The sequence below is a fragment of the Phoca vitulina genome, unplaced genomic scaffold (genome assembly GCF_004348235.1).
Source record: "Phoca vitulina isolate PV1807 unplaced genomic scaffold, GSC_HSeal_1.0 scaffold5, whole genome shotgun sequence".
Lineage (NCBI taxonomy): Eukaryota > Metazoa > Chordata > Mammalia > Carnivora > Phocidae > Phoca > Phoca vitulina.
Window position 1 is genome coordinate 78333443 of NW_022589708.1, and position 18584 is coordinate 78352026.

Consider the following 18584-nt stretch of genomic DNA (forward strand, 5'->3'; position numbering starts at 1 on the left):
CATACCACTGGAGCCGGTCCCCGGCCGACTGTGACTGAAGGGGAGGAGCAATAGCCTCCACCTTCCTCCGGGGGCCGCAGCCTGTGTGTACGGGGACGGAGGAGTTGTTGGTGCTCATTTTTAGACACAGGCACACACGAATAGAAGGAGAGGATCGGGGACCCCTGAAACCATATGTATGTATAAAAGCTAAGAGGGAATTTTGCTATATTAAGTTTCCATGGAGTGTGCATACCTCTCTTCACCTACCTCGACAGTAGCAAAAGTAAAAATCTTTAGCATTTTAGCAAATATCCCTCAATATCATGGTATTTTAGAGGGATTACCTTGTGAAATCCTTCTCTCTCATTGGACTCAACAGTAATCTGAAGAATTTTTGTCATCTGCCCACAATGATGTAGCTAGATAATACAGGTAGTTTTATTCTAATGGAATATGGCGTGTGCATCAATAAATACTCTTACTTTGTTACTGTCTTTAACAAAAAGAAATCATGGGTATTTCAACATAAAATTAAGTCAGACTCTTTTTCTCATGTTCTAATTAAGCCCTTGTTCACAGACAAAAAATTAATTTATACATAGTTAAGATACTAAGACACATAACATTTTGTACATAAGCATTTTTGCATGTTGTTTACACTTTTGAAAGTTGCATGTTTTGTTCACTGCTGCATATTCAGTATTTTTTTTTTAAAGATTTTATTTATTTATTTGACAGAGATATAGCGAGAGAGGGAACACAAGCAGGGGGAGTGGGAGAGGGAGAAGCAGGCTTCCCATGGAGCAGGGAGCTGGATGCGGGGCTCAATCCCAGAACCCTGGGATCATGACCTGAGCCAAAGGCAGACGCTCAACAACTGAGCCACCCAGGCGCCCTGCATATTCAGTATTGAGAACGGTAGGAGGTGCTCAGTAAATATTTGGCAAGTAAAAGGATTGTGGCCATAGAAAGTATTTTTATGGCTGTATTAGTATGTTCTGGGCAATACATTAACTATAATTAACATAATCATTGTATCATTGGGTATTTAAGCTCCTTCCAGCTCCCGTCCCACCCCCTTCTATTTAAAGGGCTGATTTATTATATCTTATTCTGATACTTCTTGGTACAAATTGATTTTTAAAATATTTTTAAAATATTATTTTAAATTAGCCTGAAAGGGACACCTGGCTGGCTCAGTCAGTAGAGCATGAGACTCTTGATCTCTTGGGGCCATGAGTTCAAGCCCCACGTTGATGGTGGAGATTACTTAAAAAAAGAAAAATAGCCTGAGAATAAAATTCAAGAAGTAAAATTATTTAATCAGGGTACAAGCAAATTTTATAACTACTGATACTTAATAACAAACATTCATCTTAAAGGAGTATGATGGTTTATATTGCCACCAAAAATCTGGGACTGTTGAAGAATTTCACCAACCCATTTATCTTTATAGTGGTTTATTCCAGTGCTAATAGTAATTATAAAGTACTATTTTATTAGTGTTTCTTTGATTATTGGCAAGGTTGAAAATCTTTCATGTTTAATTTTAGGCCAGATTTATTCTTCATTCCCTTACCTACAGGTTACTTTAAGAATTTTTTTTTTTTTTTTTTTCTGGGGCGCCTGGGTGGCTCAGTCATTAAGCGTCTGCCTTCGGCTCAGGTCATGATCCCAGGGTCCTGGGATCGAGCCCCGCGTCAGGCTCCCTGCTCCGCGGGAAGCCTGCTTCTCCCTCTCCCACTCCCCCTGCTTGTGTTCCCTTTCTCACTATGTCTCTCTCTGTCACATAAATAAATATAATCTTAAAAAAAAAGAGAGAGAAATTTTTTTTTTCCCTCAAAAGTGCTGAGCCGCTTGCTGTGTAAATAAGGCGTAGGTGCAGTGGCTTCGTCCCGCAAACCTTTAAGAGGCCACCACGAGGGGTTGAAGTTTCTATGAGCCTCTAATGTGCAGTAGTAATTAATTTTCTTTTCTTGTACACACATTTAAAAGTCAGAGCTGCTTCTGTTTGTCCAGCCATCGTTGGAGCACGCACACGAGGAAGCTCTTACAAGCCCACGTAGAGTGCTCTTCATTCTCTTTGGGAACTACGTGCCGCGCAAAGAACGGTAGGAGGCCGGGTCTGCCGGGCTGGCTGGTGATTCACATCCATTCCGCCCGAGGCCTGTGTTTCTGACTAAGGCTTGACAAACTGGCGGCCGGATGCACTGAAACACTGTGTTCCACTTGGTTTCCCAAAGAACTCCTGGAAGCATTTGGTTGAGGGAGCGCAGTGCAGAAGCAGCGCTGCGACAGTATGTGCGCTTCGCGGCGAGGCCTCCTGCGCTCCGGGGAGCGGCCGGAGCCTCATGGGCACCCGGGCACCTTTCCTCTCGGGGCTGCCGCTCACTGCAACCGCCCTTCACACATACCCCACTGCTCATTTCTCTCCTCCATGCTCAGGAAATCAAAGTGCTTCTGGATCAGATTCCTTTTTGAGGTGAAGAAGAGGACTACTGCCCAGTTTCAAAGCTGGCTGTGCTGTCTTCCTTTTCCTTGACAGGCTGAGGAAGTGCCCGTTGATCTGGGGGGGAAAGGGGAGTATTTGAGTCCCAGGACAGCAGTGCTCAAGTGGCCAGGGGATCTTGGCCAGAGATGGGGTCTTCAGCAAGGGATGGCCAGAGACTCTTCTCCTCCATTTTCACTTTGAACTTAAATTGGTAGTGTGTGTACTGAGGACAGAGACACAGGCCCACATAGACCCAACAAGGCCTGAGTTCTACATTTCTAGTTTTTTAGCCAAAATTCATAATTGGAACATTAAAATGTTGCGATATGGCTTTGCTAACATTTGAAAAATGCTTCCTTACCAGGAAGGGGTTGGGGGAAGGACCTCCGTAGGAAATTCCTTCCTTCATACATAATAACTCTTCACTGAATTTCAATTACTCTCAGTCCTGCATCGATGCCCATAAAATAATCGAGCTGTACAGAGTGTGTGAACCCAGCTTTTGTCTTCCTGTGAGTTATGAGTCAGAAATCGTAGGCGCATGACTAGGTTTGCTACAGCTCTGCCCTGTAGGACCTGTGAGTGGTGGAGAAAATGCACCCGTTTGAGGGTGACCAGGTCAGGAGAGTAAAGGCAGGTGGGGCACATCCCTGGCCAGACCACGGCCTTTTCCCCAGGCTGGGGCAGAGTTGGCAGTGAGAGCCCACGCACCTGGGGCCGAGGAGCAGCACAACTGATTGCTGGTCCTCCTCATGCTGTTCGGTGGGCTTTCTGCCGTGTGTCGGCGGCAGGGCTGGCAGGGCTGGCAGGGCAGGGCTTTGGGGGCCCTGCAGCAGCTGAAGAGCTGGTCGCTGGACAGGGCTGCTGGGTAGGAGGCTCACTGAGGGGCAGAATCTGGACTAGGCGGAGGGAATGTTAGGTGGAATGGACCTGCAGTGGAGGCTTGGCTGGTCCCAGAGGACACTCTGGAATTGGGGTGTGGAGCAGCCCAAGATTCTGCCAGGGCAGCGGGAGGGCAGTTTGGCTACATGCCCCACACGTCACCCAGTTGGCCATTTTGTTAAACTGCTTCACTGCAGGCCCTTTCATATCAGACGAGATAGGGGGAAATCCCATTTTCCAGAATTTATTTTGGCTAGAACCAGTTTTAAGTTCTCAACAGTTTATTGATAAAATGTAAAAGGAGAAATCTCTTGGGAGAGATACCTAAGGTGGAATGCTCTTGCCTTCAGAGCATCCAGAATCTTCTACCACTGTAGTCTAGGTAAAGCTGAGGAAAAAATGCTTTTAGATCGGATGTGGGATGTGAAGGAAATCTCAAAGTCAAGATGCTTCCAAGGCTGGGAGAATGGCATGTTGTTTACTGAGTGGGAGGACTGGAAGACGGAGGTCGGGTTTGCACAGGGCGAGTCATTGCACTAGGTGGCACGGAGCAATCACCAAGGAAGTGAGTTTGAACCCTGGAGGCAGCTTGTACCAAATCTAGCATGCCTCGTACAGTGGCTTCAACCCCAGCACGGAGGGCTGTCTGGAAGAGAAGGCTGGCTTGTAGACGTGGTGTCTGAGTCCCCAGTGGAGAAGCAAAACTTTGGTATGAGATGCTAAGCAATCCTAACTGAAGCTTTCTGGAGGGCTTTAGGAGAATGAGTTGTGTGTAGTATTTTCTTGGTGCATGTTGATAGGTGGCATAAAGTTATCAAAGTCTTGTTAACCCGCTGTATTGCTTGGTTTTAGACTGCTAATAATTAGTAAATGGTAAACAATAGAAGAGACACATGGTCGGACAGCTTTAAGATTTTGTCAACTTCTAAAGAGGAGGCTCTCCCAGGTATGCAAATTAGGTACTAGAGTAAAACTCGGGGAAATAGTTTGATTTTTGTGGTCAGCGTTTGTGCTTTACGTTCCCTTCAGCCCGTGGTTGGGTACAGCCCTTGTTTGTGCTTTATCTCCATCTTCCCACCCAGCGGGAGGCAGCCTGCCCAGAGCACCTCCTGGCCGCCTCCCCGCCTCGCTTGCTGGGCAGGCAGCCCTCTCCTCCTTTGTGGATCTCCCGGCAGAGTCCCATTCAGTCATTCCGCCACTCACCCAGCTCTTTCTAGTGTCAGACACTGGAGCGGATACCTGACTGTCCTTCCCCTTCAGCTGGGGCCACGTGCTTGCTTTAGGGCACGGCCGTCCTAGCACCCACGGAAGGGAGTCATATTTATGGGGCAGCCCTGGGTGAACTGGAAGAGCTTGGAGGTGTCTGTTGAGACTTGGTAAAAGGAACTCATGACCGTTCTCTTTCTAATTATGGTAAGAAAAATAAAGCAAAAAGTATTAGAAAGACTAAATACTGAATCTGTATCAAATCTACAAATATAATCTACGTTTGTCACCAGAGACACTTAAAATACCTCTGTGAACTGTGAGAGCAGACCCTTACATGGTGCTGTTTTGAAATATGTCATCATCTCTTTTCGTCTGTGGAGCGGCCCTCTTAGCCTTATTTCACAGGGAGGGAAACAAATACTCAAAGTAGGTAAATAATTGGCTTAGGGTACACAGCTACGTGACAGGGCAGGTGTGAAGCCAGGCCCCCTGGCTCCATGCTCCACGTCGAGGCTCTGTACTGCTCTGCCATCCTGCTGCCTGTTCTGGAGCAGGTTTTATGCTTGGATTGGCCATGCCCACTTCTAGATCAGGACTTTTAAATGATGGTGCGTGCTTGAGAAAGGAAGATGAGTGACCCAGCTCCTCAGCTTGGCTCTAGGGCCCGATGCCGGGCTTTAGCTTCATCCCCTCCCATCTCCTGGCGCTGGCCTCTTGCCATCCCCCTGACTGCACTTGTCTTTTTGCCTGTGCACAGGCTTTTCGCTCAGCCAGAGGGCACCAGCCCCCTTCCCATCCTCCATGTCCTGACGTGGCTGTGGGCACCCTTGCCGCACTCTGCTCGTGCCGGGCATGTGGTGTGCGGCCCATGGCGGTCACTAGCGAGCGCAGGGATGTGGCTTCTGTCTGTCATCCCCCTGGCAGCTTGTCCAGGAGAGGTGCCACCCAATTGCCCATGAGCTTTTGCTCCTTGCTGCTGACTGGGAGGCTGTGGGATGAACCCTGAAGTGTTTCCAGGGCCTTTGGTAGGATCTCTTTTCCGGGTCATAGTCGTCCATTTGGTCTCTGTCACCCTCCAGCCTTCCCTAGTAGGAGGGAAATGAAGTACCTTGGAGCTGAGCCAGCTGCGCCATGTGGTGTACCGTGTGGGGTCTGTGGAGAGCCTAGCAGACAGGAGTCTGGGCTCCTCTGGGCCCCAGGTGGCGGGACAAGTCCCTACAAGTTGGGGAGAGTGTGGGAAATGAAGCTTCAGTGACTTTCTGGGACTGGCTTAAGGTCATTATTTGTCAGTTCCCATGTTCGGTTTCATAAGAAATTTAGATAATTTATGGTAGTTTCCGTTTTTACTTTTATTTTCGTCAAAACCAAGTAGTTTCCATTGAAATTTTACAGTGAAGAAGATTGGATTCACGATTAGCTTTCGATCATATCAGCTCCTGCTCATTTTTGCTTCCACGCTGTGAGCTGTGAGCCGCCACTGTTTTGCCATGTCCACAACTCTGAGCCTCTCAGGTTCGAATTTCGGGTAGAAAGTCACCCTTCTGTCAAGTGCAAATCCCTGTGATAGGTACTTTTAGCTGTTGTTAGTTGCATCTTGGGGTGTTTTTTTTTCTCCCAGTAATTTTCATTATGAATTTGATAAAGGGCTGATCAGTCATTAGTCCATTGGAAATTGGTAAGCAGTTTTGTGAAATGGAGATTTGAGACGAGACAGATAGACAGGGAGTGGGGTGGAAGGGGCCGTGGGACAGACAGACCCAGTTGGGGTCCGGGGGTGGTTGCTGAGGTCTGGCTGCCCTGACTGGTCTGGGCACTGGGGGCCCCTGTTCACTCAAGCGGCCGTTGCAGCTGCTCCTGGGTGGGGGCACCTCTGCCCGCCCAGGGCATGGTTCATCCCCTCATTGTTTCCCTTGAACTCCATGCAAGCCCTGTCGTGCAACAAAGGAGGGTGGGAGGGACAGGTGGCCCACCAGCCAAGGGGCTCTTAGAGCCCAGATTCCTCCCAGATCTGCCTTGGAGGGCAAGGCTTCCCACGGAGCATTTCCATGGAAGGTATTCACGGAAAAAAAGCTATGTGGGAAGAAGTGACATGTCAGTCAGGTCCTAGTAATGGTTGGAAGAGGATCCCTTTGTTTTCACAGCTCCTGTGAATGAGGTGGTCCTTGTGTGTGTGGGGGGGGGGGGGGGCACGTCACTTTAACTTTGGCCTTATTAGGTCACCCCTTTTCTCCCTCAGTTTTTGCTTTGTTTTCCTTTTCTCTATTATAGGCCTTTTTAGTTTGATTCCAAAGATATTTATTACTGAAGGTACTAAGGAAATCAAAATTAGCGAGACATTGCCCCTGTGCTTATTGGGCGCCTAGACTAGTAGGGGAGACTTTAAATGCCCTGGGACAGATCAGTAATAGGAGTACAAGGTACAGAGGAGCATATGTGGGGGGGGGGGCGGTGCAGGGGTGGCACAGGGACGGGTAAGAGGAAGAGACAGTCCAGAGGCAGACGGGACATGGGTGTGTGCTCCCGGAGAAAGGGGCATGGGGGGCTGGTGTGTACTAGCCCGTGCAGGATACACATAAATATGCCAGCATCTGAGCACATACCATCCAGGAAAAGTGCCTAAGCTCTGGGGCAGAATTTGGGCATTCTTGGGTACATTAGAAATACTGTGTGTAATGGCACCCTTGGCCCCACCATCACCCCTGACCAGCGCCAGGAGGGGCGTCTGACCTTCGGGGAGAGGCCCATGCCTTCTCCTACCAGGCAGCCAAGCCCAGCGCCTGGACACCTTGTGGGGATGCTGGAGGCAGCGGCTGCCGTCCTTCCTCTCTCTGCACCTCTCCCCAGGCAGGTTCTGAGCCACTTCCCGTGGTGACACTCCAAGCTGCCGGCTTGGTGTCTGACAGCCGGAGTCGTGTGGAGCTTCAGAGAGGTCGCACGAGCAACTGTGCAGGAAGCAGGTTGTGCTGGGGGATTGACGTCTGCTTGGGTCTGTTCACAGTCCACAGCAGATGGTGAGGCTGGATGAGAGGCAGGGTGCTTATTCCCGGTGGATTTAGAAATGATCCTGGATTTCCTTCAGCTGGAAAACCTAGCTACACGTGTGTGTATAGTAGCATCTTCCGAGGGTTAATGTGTAGAAACTACTGATTTGCCAAATGAGGGTGAGGAACAAACAAGGGCAAGACTTGACTGATCTGGATTTTTTTTTTTTAAAGAATTTATTTATTTGACAGAGAAAGAGACAGCCAGAGAGGGAACACAAGCAGGGGGGAGCAGGAGAGGGAGAAGCAGGCTTCCTGCCGAGCAGGGAACCCGATGCGGGGCTCGATCCCAGGACCCTGGGATCATGACCTGAGCCGAAGGCAGACGCTTAACGACTGAGCCACCCAGGCATCCCAAGGCCTGGATTATTTGACGGTTTTTAATAAACAAGTTGCCTCGTTAGCATTGGTTAGGTTTTATGATTTGAAGCATCACTGTGAACACAGTCATTATTTGTGGTCTCCTGTTGATTTTTCTTGGTTAAGTTCCTAGATTCAAAGCACAGTAAACGTATAAATCTTGAAGTCGTGGGTGCCAGTAAACAGGGAGAGTTTGAGAATGTATTTGTTTCGACTTGGTCCGCGAGTCAGCACTTTGCTGCTGTTCGGCAGGTGCTGAAGGAGTGAGCATGCCTGGCAGTCCCCCCTGGAGGAGACAGGAGCTGGTGGTCACGTTTCAGACAGAGCAGACTGCTGTGGTTAGGGTCAGCTCCCACGGGCACATATTTTGCTCCAGGGTGATCCTGATAAGATGCGGCCTTATACCGTGTTTTTCTCTGAGCTGTTGAGAGTTCTCTGCAGACATGACCTCATCGCATAACATAGCCGTGAAGTAGGGAGCTTGAAGGATTACCTCCCGTCTGCAGGTGAGGCATCGCCGTGTTCACTTCTGCACCTCTCTCTCAGTGGCCCCACCAGATTTGATGCACTTGCCCTTTGTGTCCGTCCAAGCTCTGCTTTCAAAACACAGCTCTGTTCTTACCGCCATTCTCTGTCTGCCTGCTAAGCTGCCTCCTGCCCCCACGCAGCCTCCTGCACCCAGCACGTCCCCACCCCCCCAGCTCGGGCCATTGGTCCCTACCCCCTGCCCTCCCCGCACTGTCTTGCCATGTCTCCTGGCATCACCAAGAATATAGGCACGGGTTGCAGCCAGTGTGCTTTGTCCTGCCATAAGGCGGGGATACGGCCAGGAATGGAAAACTGGATTTTAGCATTATATAATCAGAGGGATATTAAGCACTGAAGTTGTTCCAGTTGCTACGTTAGGTGGGTGATACAGCCACAAGTGACGTGGAATTCAGGCCCCATCAGGTTCTCCCAGTCCCAGAGGAGGAGACAGACATATGGACGGACAGATTTGTCTCATGAAGATCATGGGTGTGTGATGCCCTGTCGCAGGGCCGGCGGCAGCACAGCAGTCAGTTCTGAGTTAGTCTGGAAAAGCGCTTGGTTGGGGAAGCCAGGGAGCTCGGTGCCTTCTCAGTGTCTGGGACGAGTACGGATTTTCCAGAGTGGCCCCTTGGCTAGCACAGCCACTGTCTTTCTGCCCAGAACAGCCCCGAGATTCCTTCTCATCATCCTGGGGTCTTCCTGCACCCTCACCCCTGTTCTCTCCTGTCTGAGCCACAGGATTTCCGTTGCCATGCTTTCCTACCCCTTATGCCCTCGGCCCCCCTCTCGGCTCCTGCCACCACCCCTTCTGCATTTTGTCGCTTCCTCCCCGCTTGCCTGCCCCTCTCCCCCTCACAGTGCTCAGTGTCCCCTTCCACAGAGTCCCCATTTGCTGCCTCTGCCTGTTCTGTCCTTGTCTCCAGGAGGCCGGCCTCTGCCATCCTTCCCGTTTGCCCACAGCTCTGCTGAGCCAACCAACAGGCACCTTGGCCCTTCCGGTCTGCCGTCTGCTCTGGCCTGTTTGATCTCCCCGGCCTGAGACTGCCTCCAGCTCTGCTTACCGTCTCTCTGCCCCAAACTGGTCTTCTCACTGCCCCATGTGCCCTGTTGGAAAGCCTCCAGAACCAGGCAGTGTCTGGCCCCAGCCTGTGGCTCTGTCTCTGCTGTCTCTCGTGCCCCTGCTGGCTGCCTGCCACTCCGCCCGTTCTCTGCACCCCTGGCCTCTGCTCTGACTGTTCCCCCTGCCAAGAATGCCTTTTCTCTCCTGGGCTCTCCATCTACCCAAATTCTGTCCGTCCTTGGGCAGCCAGCCGTGCCTCCATCTCTTCCACCAACGGTGCCTGGTGCCCCCTCCCTCAGCAGGGGGAATCCGTCTCCTCTGACTCTCGTCCCTCATCGCTGACCCTTGTCCACTGTGTCTCCCATGGTGGTCCCCAGCTTCTGTCTCTTGTTCATCCCAGCGGCCATTTTAGGGGGCTTGTCCTGTGCTGGGCACTGCTCCAGGGGCTCCTTTGGGACCTGGCTTCTCTTTCTCCCACTAGATCAGGAGCCCAAGTGCAAGTTCCCAGCTACCATAGCCAGCACAGGGCATTCAGCAAGCTCTTTATAAATGACTCTGGCAACCCTTCCCTCCGGCGGGGCCCGGGGTGGGCAGGCCACACCTTCTCCTTCTCCCAATTAGCCTAGGGGTCAGCTGGGGTTAAAGCTAAGGTCTCTGACTTCAACCATTCTTCACATTAAGCTGTTCTAGTTTTAGGTTTACCCACAAAGCAGAATCTATCAGTACAATCACAGAAGTCTTCTACAGAGAAGCACAACTTAAGATTCTTTCAGGTCCACCATCAGAATTCCAGTGTGTTTGTGACATACCCTAAATAGCCTACGGTCTAGTGTGTGTGAGGCTTTTGTCGTGAGGCACCTGAGGACATGGGGCCAGCTCTGCTCATTCTGAGACTCGTCTGCAGCACTTGTTGCAGGACCCCAGCAGGCACAGAGGGGCGGATGTCACACGGTCCTGAGCAGGGCGGGAACGCAAGTGTGGCTTTGTTTTAGGATGACAGGCATTGATACCGCCCACTGAAGCATCCGTGTACTTTCCTCCCAGGAGATGGCAGGCAGGGCTCTGAAGCAGACCGGCAGCCGGAGTATCGAAGCCGCTCTGGAGTACATCAGCAAGATGGGCTACCTGGACCCGAGGAACGAACAGATTGTGCGAGTCATTAAGCAGACCTCGCCAGGTGAGCTCAGACCTGCAGCACTGTGGGTGGTCGACAAACACAACTCCATTTGCAGCAAGGGAGGTCCAGTGTGGCCCCAGTCAGCACGTTACCTCTTGGCCGTTTGCCTCACTGCTCTTACCAGTGAGGTGGGCCTGCCCTGCTCTGCATTTGGGCCCTGTGAGGGGAGGCGGCAGGTGGCAGATCACGGGACTTACCTGGGTCCTGAAATAACCTGTGGTACTTTCCAGGGGGTGGCAGTTATATACATGTTTTGTTCTATGAAGATTGAAGAATTCACTGGATATTAAAGTTAGGCAACCCAGCAGAGTGAGATCTAAAATGTTCTTTTTACTCTCTTGGGCCTGTGAGGGAGTCTTTGAAAAGGGAGGTTTATTTCATTGACTTTTTTTTTTTTAAAGATTTTATTTATTTATTTGACAGAGAGATAGGGAGAGCAGGAACACAAGCAGGGGGAGTGGGAGAGGGAGAAGCAGGCCTCCCGAGGAGCAGGGAGCCCAACATGGGACTTGATCCCAGGACCCTGGGATCATGACTTGAGCCGAAGGCAGATGCTTAACGACTGAGCCACCCAGGCGCCCCTTTCATTGACTTTAAAACGCACATTTTCTCACACTGTTGCCGCAGAGCAGGCTGACAGGCACCTCTCCGGGCTGGAGGCCATGGCACTGGCGCTAGGACAGCCCCTCGGTGTCCCCTGGGAAGGGCCAGAGGCACCAGCACCACATGCTCTGCCTCGCTGGCTATTGAATGTTTCTCTCTGAGGATGGAGCAGATGGGACAGTGTTTGCTACCTGAGGTCCCTGGGCATGATAAGAGACTTCAGGTATTTTAGCAAAAAGAGCTTTCCTTATTTTGTGAAAGATCTTTGTAAAACCCACTTCACCTATTGAGTGAGAAGTTGTATCTTTGTTGTTAAGAAGACACAGGCTCTTGTTTTCTTGTTGATGGAAGATCCTTAAATGACTGCCTGCTGGCTCTCCATGTCCAGATGCGTAGAGTCCCAGGGTCTGTCCTGGAGCACAGCTCCACAGGGAAACGCAGGCCCGTGTCTGTAAGGACTTCCTTCTATGTTTGCCTTTGACGTGTACTCGCTGATGCATCTTCTTAGCCCAGGAAAACAGTCCTTGTTTGGCTGTGCTTCTGCACTGGATGATGTCTGTAGAGGTTCTTGGCTGTGCCGGGTATCCCTGTGAGGGGCCTCGGGTGGGGCAGAGCCTTTGACCCAGAAGGTCACCCGTGTCAGAGGGCCTTCCACAGGGCCTTGGGTCATTGAAGAGCCTGTGCAGCAGTGTCAGCCCCGAGGACACCGCCAGCGAGGGGGGCCAGAGCCAACTGAGCAGGTTCCCCTCTAATGCCGCGTCCTCGTTCTTTCCTCTGCAGGAAAGGGCATCGCACCAGCCCCTGTGCCACGGAGGCCAAGCTTTGAAGGAACGGGCGACCCTTTCCCCCCCTACCATCAGATGAGTGGAGCCGCCTACGAGGGCAGCAACACGCTGGAGGAGGTGCCTCGTCAGTACATGGACTTTCTTTTCGCCGGAGGCACTCACGGCGTGCCTGGCAGCCATCAGCACCAGCCCAAAGGCTATGCTGCAAACATGGAGGCCGCAGGGTTGAACTTCCCGGTGGGCGGCCCTGGGGGCCAAGCCCTCCCACTGCAAGGCTCCCACTACAGGCCACACCTGCTGGTGCCTGGGGAGCCACTGGGCTATGGCATCCAGCGCAGCCCCTCCTTCCAAAACAAGGAGGCAGGAGCATATGCAAACCTTGCTGCCAAGGGCCCAGCCGTGCAGCCGGGGGCCGGCCACGCGTTTCCGCCCACGGGAGCGGCGACAGGGCTGTATGTGCCCCACCCACACCACAAACAGGCCCACCAGATGCACATGATGGGCTCCCGGGGCCAGGTGTTCACGAGCGACAGCCCCCCGCAGAGTCTGATCACACCCTCCAGAAACAGCCTCAATGTGGACCTGTATGACCTGAGCAGCCCTCCTGTCCAGCAGTGGCAGTCCTCTACCCTGTCCCGCCGTGACTCTCTTCAGAAGCCGGGCCTGGAGGCACCACCCCGCCAGCACGTGGCGTTCCTGCCCGAAGGCCCCGTCCCCAGCAGAACCAACTCCTTCAACAACCACCAGCAGCCAGTGGCCGTGCCCATCCGGGCAGGAGTGCCCAGCAAGACGGAGCCTTCCATGCCCTCCCCCAACACCATCACGGCTGTGACGGCCGCCCACATCCTGCACCCAGTGAAGAGCGTGAGAGTGATGCGGCCCGAGCCGCAGACGGCTGTGGGGCCCTCCCACCCGGCCTGGGTGCCAGCGCCCACCCCCGGGGTGGAGAGTCTGGACTCCAAGGACGAGCACCCTCTGCCCCTGGGGGGCGCCAGTGCTTACCCGCTGGATGTGGACTATGGCAGCCCAGACCTGAGGTGCCCGCCCCCACCGTACCCCAAGCACTTGTTGCTCCGGAGTAAGTCAGAGCAGTACGACGTGGACAGCCTGTGTGTGGGCATGGAGCAGAGCCTCCGAGGCGGCCAGGCTGCCGAGCCTGCCGAGAGGAATGACAAGAGCCACAAAAATGCCAAAGGGGAGAAAGTGGGGAAGGATAAAAAGCAGATTCAGACCTCTCCTGTTCCTGTTCGGAAAAACAGCAGAGATGAAGAGAAGAGGGAATCTCGCATCAAGAGCTACTCGCCGTATGCTTTTAAGTTCTTCATGGAGCAGCATGTGGAAAACGTCATAAAAACCTACCAGCAGAAGGTCAACCGGAGGTTGCAGCTGGAACAGGAAATGGCAAAAGTAATTTCTCATTATATTCTTATCATTTGGCCCTGGCTCTTTCCTAAATTGGTAGTGGGAATTACGGCAGAATTCCTTTTTTGTTTCTGCTTTATGCACCTTTATTACAAATGATTCGTCTCACAGGACGATGGTGCGGTTATAGGGCAAACACCTTGGAGAAATGACAGATGTTTCAGGCTCCCTTGCCCCTTCTCCCTGACTCTGAGGGGAGCAGTGAGCACAGAGCAGGATGCAGCCAACAGTCAGATTACCAGATCGATTTTTATGGTGTGTCCTTATTTGTTAACAAAATTTGTCAAGTTTTACTGACTGGTGTTTAAACATTTTGAAAGAGTAGAAACAAAGTTTGAGGTTTTATAAATTGAAATTGTGGTATTTATAAAGAAAAATATATCTGGGAATGATCTGTTTATCCTTTAAGTTTATAATTAGCAAATAATATATACATATTTTTTAAAGATCTTATTTATTTATTTGCAAGAGAGACAGAACAAGCACAAGCAGTGGGAGGGGCAGAAGCTAGAGGGAGAGGGACAAGCAGGCTCCCCTCCGAGCAAGAAGCCTGATGCGGGGCTCAATCCCAGGACCCTGGGATCATGACCTGAGCTGAAGGCAGACACTTAACCAACTGAGCCACCTAGGCGCCCCAGCAAATAATATTTTAAATGTACATTAGTTGATACTAATCTGCTAGAGAAGGTAATTCATGAAATGATTTAAATTAAAATGTTACAGTAAATTTAAATCACACAAAGCCAGTCATTTCAAATTCTAAAAACCAAATCTGTGCTCTCCCATTTTCATTGACTTTTCTTTGTTCCCATTTTCCCTGAGCTATTAAATTATTAGATTGTTCTTAGAGTTCTAGGAACTTTGTGGTCCCCCCCCCTTTTTTTTTTTTTTACAGATTTTTATTTATAGAGGTTCCCTTTAGAGCCTAAAGTCACCTGTTTTGCCTTCCCTTTAGATTCCAGATTTGTGTCTACATAAGCATATAAAGAACAAAACCAGTTGTTGTATTGCTTATAGTATACTGGACCCATTCAGTGTTCTTATTTCTATAAATTAAGTTAGGACCCTTACGTCTCCCGCCCCACCTATTTCCTACCACGGGCTCCTCTAACGTGACTTCCTTGTTTTCCTTCTCCACAGGCTGGACTCTGTGAAGCTGAGCAGGAACAGATGAGGAAGATCCTCTACCAGAAGGAATCTAATTACAACAGGCTGAAGAGGGCCAAAATGGACAAGTCCATGTTTGTGAAAATCAAAACCCTGGGGATTGGTGCCTTTGGAGAAGTGTGCCTTGCTTGTAAGGTGGACACTCATGCCCTATATGCCATGAAGACCCTGAGGAAGAAGGATGTCCTGAACCGAAATCAGGTGGCCCACGTCAAGGCCGAAAGGGACATCCTGGCTGAGGCGGACAACGAGTGGGTGGTCAAACTCTACTACTCCTTCCAAGACAAGGACAGCCTGTACTTTGTGATGGACTACATCCCAGGGGGCGACATGATGAGCCTGCTGATCCGGATGGAGGTCTTCCCTGAGCACCTGGCCCGGTTCTACATCGCAGAGTTGACTCTGGCCATTGAGAGTGTCCACAAGATGGGCTTCATCCACCGAGACATCAAGCCAGACAACATTTTGATAGATCTTGATGGTCACATCAAACTGACAGACTTTGGCCTCTGCACTGGGTTCAGGTGGACTCACAATTCCAAATACTACCAGAAAGGTATTGTCTAGACGTGCCACGGCCACCTTCTACATCTAGACAGAGCTGAACCATCTAAGGCAGCTCCTTCCCATCCAGGTGGCTCTGGATCATTTTGAAATTATCTGTTTTCCATTATTTTATAATTTGGCATGACATCCTTTTCTCCCTGAAACAGTACTATGATGTGTGAAAAAAAAAAAGGTTTTTTTTTTAAATTAATGGATTCAAGTTTTACTATAGTATTTTTAGGACAATAGGCTATGGGGTGTCATGGGACTTTGGTTGGGAACCATCACTCTGCCCTTATAAAATGAGCCTTAAAAAATAAGTCTCACAACCTCCCAAGTGTCCTCTCTTCTAGCTAATGTGAATCTATAGGTATCTATAAGTACAGGTACAGGTTAACTCCATCTTCTATAGTTTTGCTGGCCATTATGTTACTTGTGACTCAGTTTCTTGACATTGTTATTTTAATACCATGGCTCAGGCTTCTTTTTTTTTTTTTAAGATTTTTTTTTTTTTTAAGTGATCTCTACACCCATTGTGGGGCTTGAACTCACAACCCCGAGATCAAAAGTTGCACGTTCTATTGACTGAGCCCATGCTTCTATTTTTTAACTCAAAACTAACCCTAAATCATTTAATCCATTCCCATTTTCTGGCATTAGAGTCACTTTTGTTTATATTTTTTAAATCCTCTCATGCTTTTCCATGTTGATCTTGAAACATGTCTTGTCAAACAGGTAGTAGACTTTGGCCAGAGTGCTATGCCTGATACCCCCACAGTTACCTGAGCTTTTTTCCCTGTGCATCACACTGTCACCCCACACCGCTCCCAGCTCCTGTCATTGCTTTATCCATCATTCTTAGTGTTTGTGTTACCTCATGACTTGAGTCTCAGACCCAGGAATCATGGGCCACCCCTACAGAGCAGTTGGGAAGGATTCTTTCTCATAACATGTCAGGAGCTGAACTGAATTACTTTCCCCTTTGAAGTTGTGGATTTGTTGCATCGTTGAATAGTGGAAATACACTTTGTTTTTTATTCTCTTCTTTCCCTGCCCCTGATTCCTGGGTGAAAGGGAGCCACATCAGACAGGACAGCATGGAGCCCAGCGACCTGTGGGACGACGTGTCTAATTGTCGATGTGGAGACAGGCTGAAGACCCTGGAGCAGAGAGCCAGGAAGCAGCACCAGAGGTGTCTGGCACACTCCCTGGTTGGGACCCCAAATTACATCGCGCCGGAAGTGCTCCTCCGAAAAGGTGCGTGCTTCCGGCCACAGCCAGCTGCGCAACTGGCGGCCATCTTGACTTCAAACCTTTGGGGCCAGATGACCCCTCAGAGTCTCTCCAGCTCCAGCTTTCCAAGACTCTGAATGTTCTCATTGTATTTTTGTACTCGTGGAAGCCAGAGAGGAAATTATTTCCCTAACAAACAAGCCTCCAGCATATCTCTCATCTGTTTTGCAGCTGCCCTTGCTTCTGGGGTGAAAGAGGACACACACACACCATTAGACCTGTCTCACTAGCTCCTCCTTTGGCTGGGCTAGATTGGGCATAGGGTGTGGGCTTTCTGTGTAGAACCCAAGAGAATCTCGCCACAACTGGTTTTGACAGAAACAACTCTGAGGGCACAGGGACACTCGTCAGTCTGCCTAAGCCATACATGTTCAGGCTCCTAGCTGCTTGCAGCATATCCAGCTGGTTAGGAAGTATGACAGAATACAAATATTATTTCCCTCCCGTTCTCCCCTGTTAGTCCAGAAGTGCTGGAAGGTGAGATGTGGGGACAGTGGTATGCATAAAATTAAAAGTGTTCAGTAAAATTGGTCTGTGCGGATGTTCTCTCAAATACGCATTTGACTACAAGAGAAACCTTACAGTGAGTGTGGGGCTCATAGCAACAGTGCAGTAAATCCAGAGATTGGTGGTCTGTCTTTTCACATATGCTGTTTCAAGTCTTTCAAGTCTGATCAAGTCACTTTCCTTTGTTAGCTGTGGAAATCCAAGGCAAATCACTTAACCGCTCAGAGCCACAGGCCTAACAGTAACTACCTTGAGAGGTGGTTTCGAATATCGGCCTCGCTGCCCTGGAAAGGTGTCATTCTCTCCTTCCTCTCCCAGTGGGAGGTGGGAGGTGTCTCCAGCACCCTGACATGTGCCACAGTCCCAGAACGAGGGGTTGGAGTTACCCTTCGGCCTCCAGTGCCAGGCCAGCTTGGGAGGAGGTGGGGTGAGGGGAGAACAGAGAGAGCAGATACTGCTGGCGGGTCTTAAGGCCCAGTTCATGCTTAGCAGGCATCAGGTGACATCAAGACTGGAGCATGGCTGGGACTGGGCTGCAGAGCTCTGAAGGAAAAGTGGGAGAAAATAGAAGAAAAATGGACCTGTCCCACCGCCTCGGTGAGGCTGGCCCTGTCTGACCAAGCCGCACGGTGCCCTGCCTCAGCTCCTGCGTCTTGGGAGCTCCATGAGCACATCACACTGTGTCTTATTAGACAGTTGTTTCCTTTGCCAAAGGGCCCCCTTTCCTCTCCTCTTCTCCATATTCCTCAACTTCTTCCAAAACTGACTCGGCAGGTCTCCCCAGGAAGTCCTCGCTGACAGGTGTAGCGCTTTCTGTTTTCCAGTTAGTCCTATTTTAATCAATGTCTTTGTGTGTTCTTTAAGAACTTAAAATCCTGGTTAGTAGCGTTACTAAGAGTAACAATAGGCTTTTAAAGTTAGAAAGTCTTACTACAAAAGCATCCTGTGTTTGTCACAGACTAATGTAGAAAATAAGAGAATACACGACGACTGGCGCCGGCCTGGCAGGTGCCCCACGCAGCCTTCTATACTGAGCCACACGCGCAAGGAGGTGCATTTTATGTAGGTTGGTTTTCTTTTACGTAACATGTATGCTGCTTGAACATGCTTTCCCCCTTAACAGTCAGTTAGCATTTGAGGATTTCATAAAATTCTTCTCTGAGAAGAATACATGCCTGTGTTGGAACTGAGTGAGACTTTGTCTTTCAGGATACACTCAGCTCTGTGACTGGTGGAGTGTTGGCGTGATTCTCTTCGAGATGCTGGTGGGGCAGCCACCCTTTTTGGCCCCTACTCCCACAGAAACCCAGCTGAAGGTAGGAATTAACTAGCCCATGCATCTGCTTGCTGCAAACACACGTGGTTGTCTGATGAACCCATGAATCTCTGGTCGGCATTTGATCTTTCATTCTGAGTAGCGTAGGAGTGTCAGTTGTATATTTTTAAAGTATTATTATTATGACCTATAGAAAAAGTTTTATTTTAATAAGTAAACCCACAAAGTTAGACCTGTGTTTTGATGTATATG

The 18584-nt window shown here is 50.1% G+C and overlaps 1 protein-coding gene across 1 annotated transcript in view; it reads left to right on the forward strand.

The window, feature by feature from the left end:
* Positions 1-18584, forward strand: part of LATS2 (large tumor suppressor kinase 2) — a 73159-nt gene that overhangs the window by 49332 nt on the left and 5243 nt on the right. Inside the window, exons 3-7 of the mRNA XM_032403370.1 lie at positions 10601-10733; positions 12117-13528; positions 14684-15266; positions 16331-16513; positions 18266-18372. Coding sequence (XP_032259261.1) covers positions 10601-10733; positions 12117-13528; positions 14684-15266; positions 16331-16513; positions 18266-18372 — 2418 coding nt within the window. The remainder of the gene's footprint in view (positions 1-10600; positions 10734-12116; positions 13529-14683; positions 15267-16330; positions 16514-18265; positions 18373-18584) is intronic.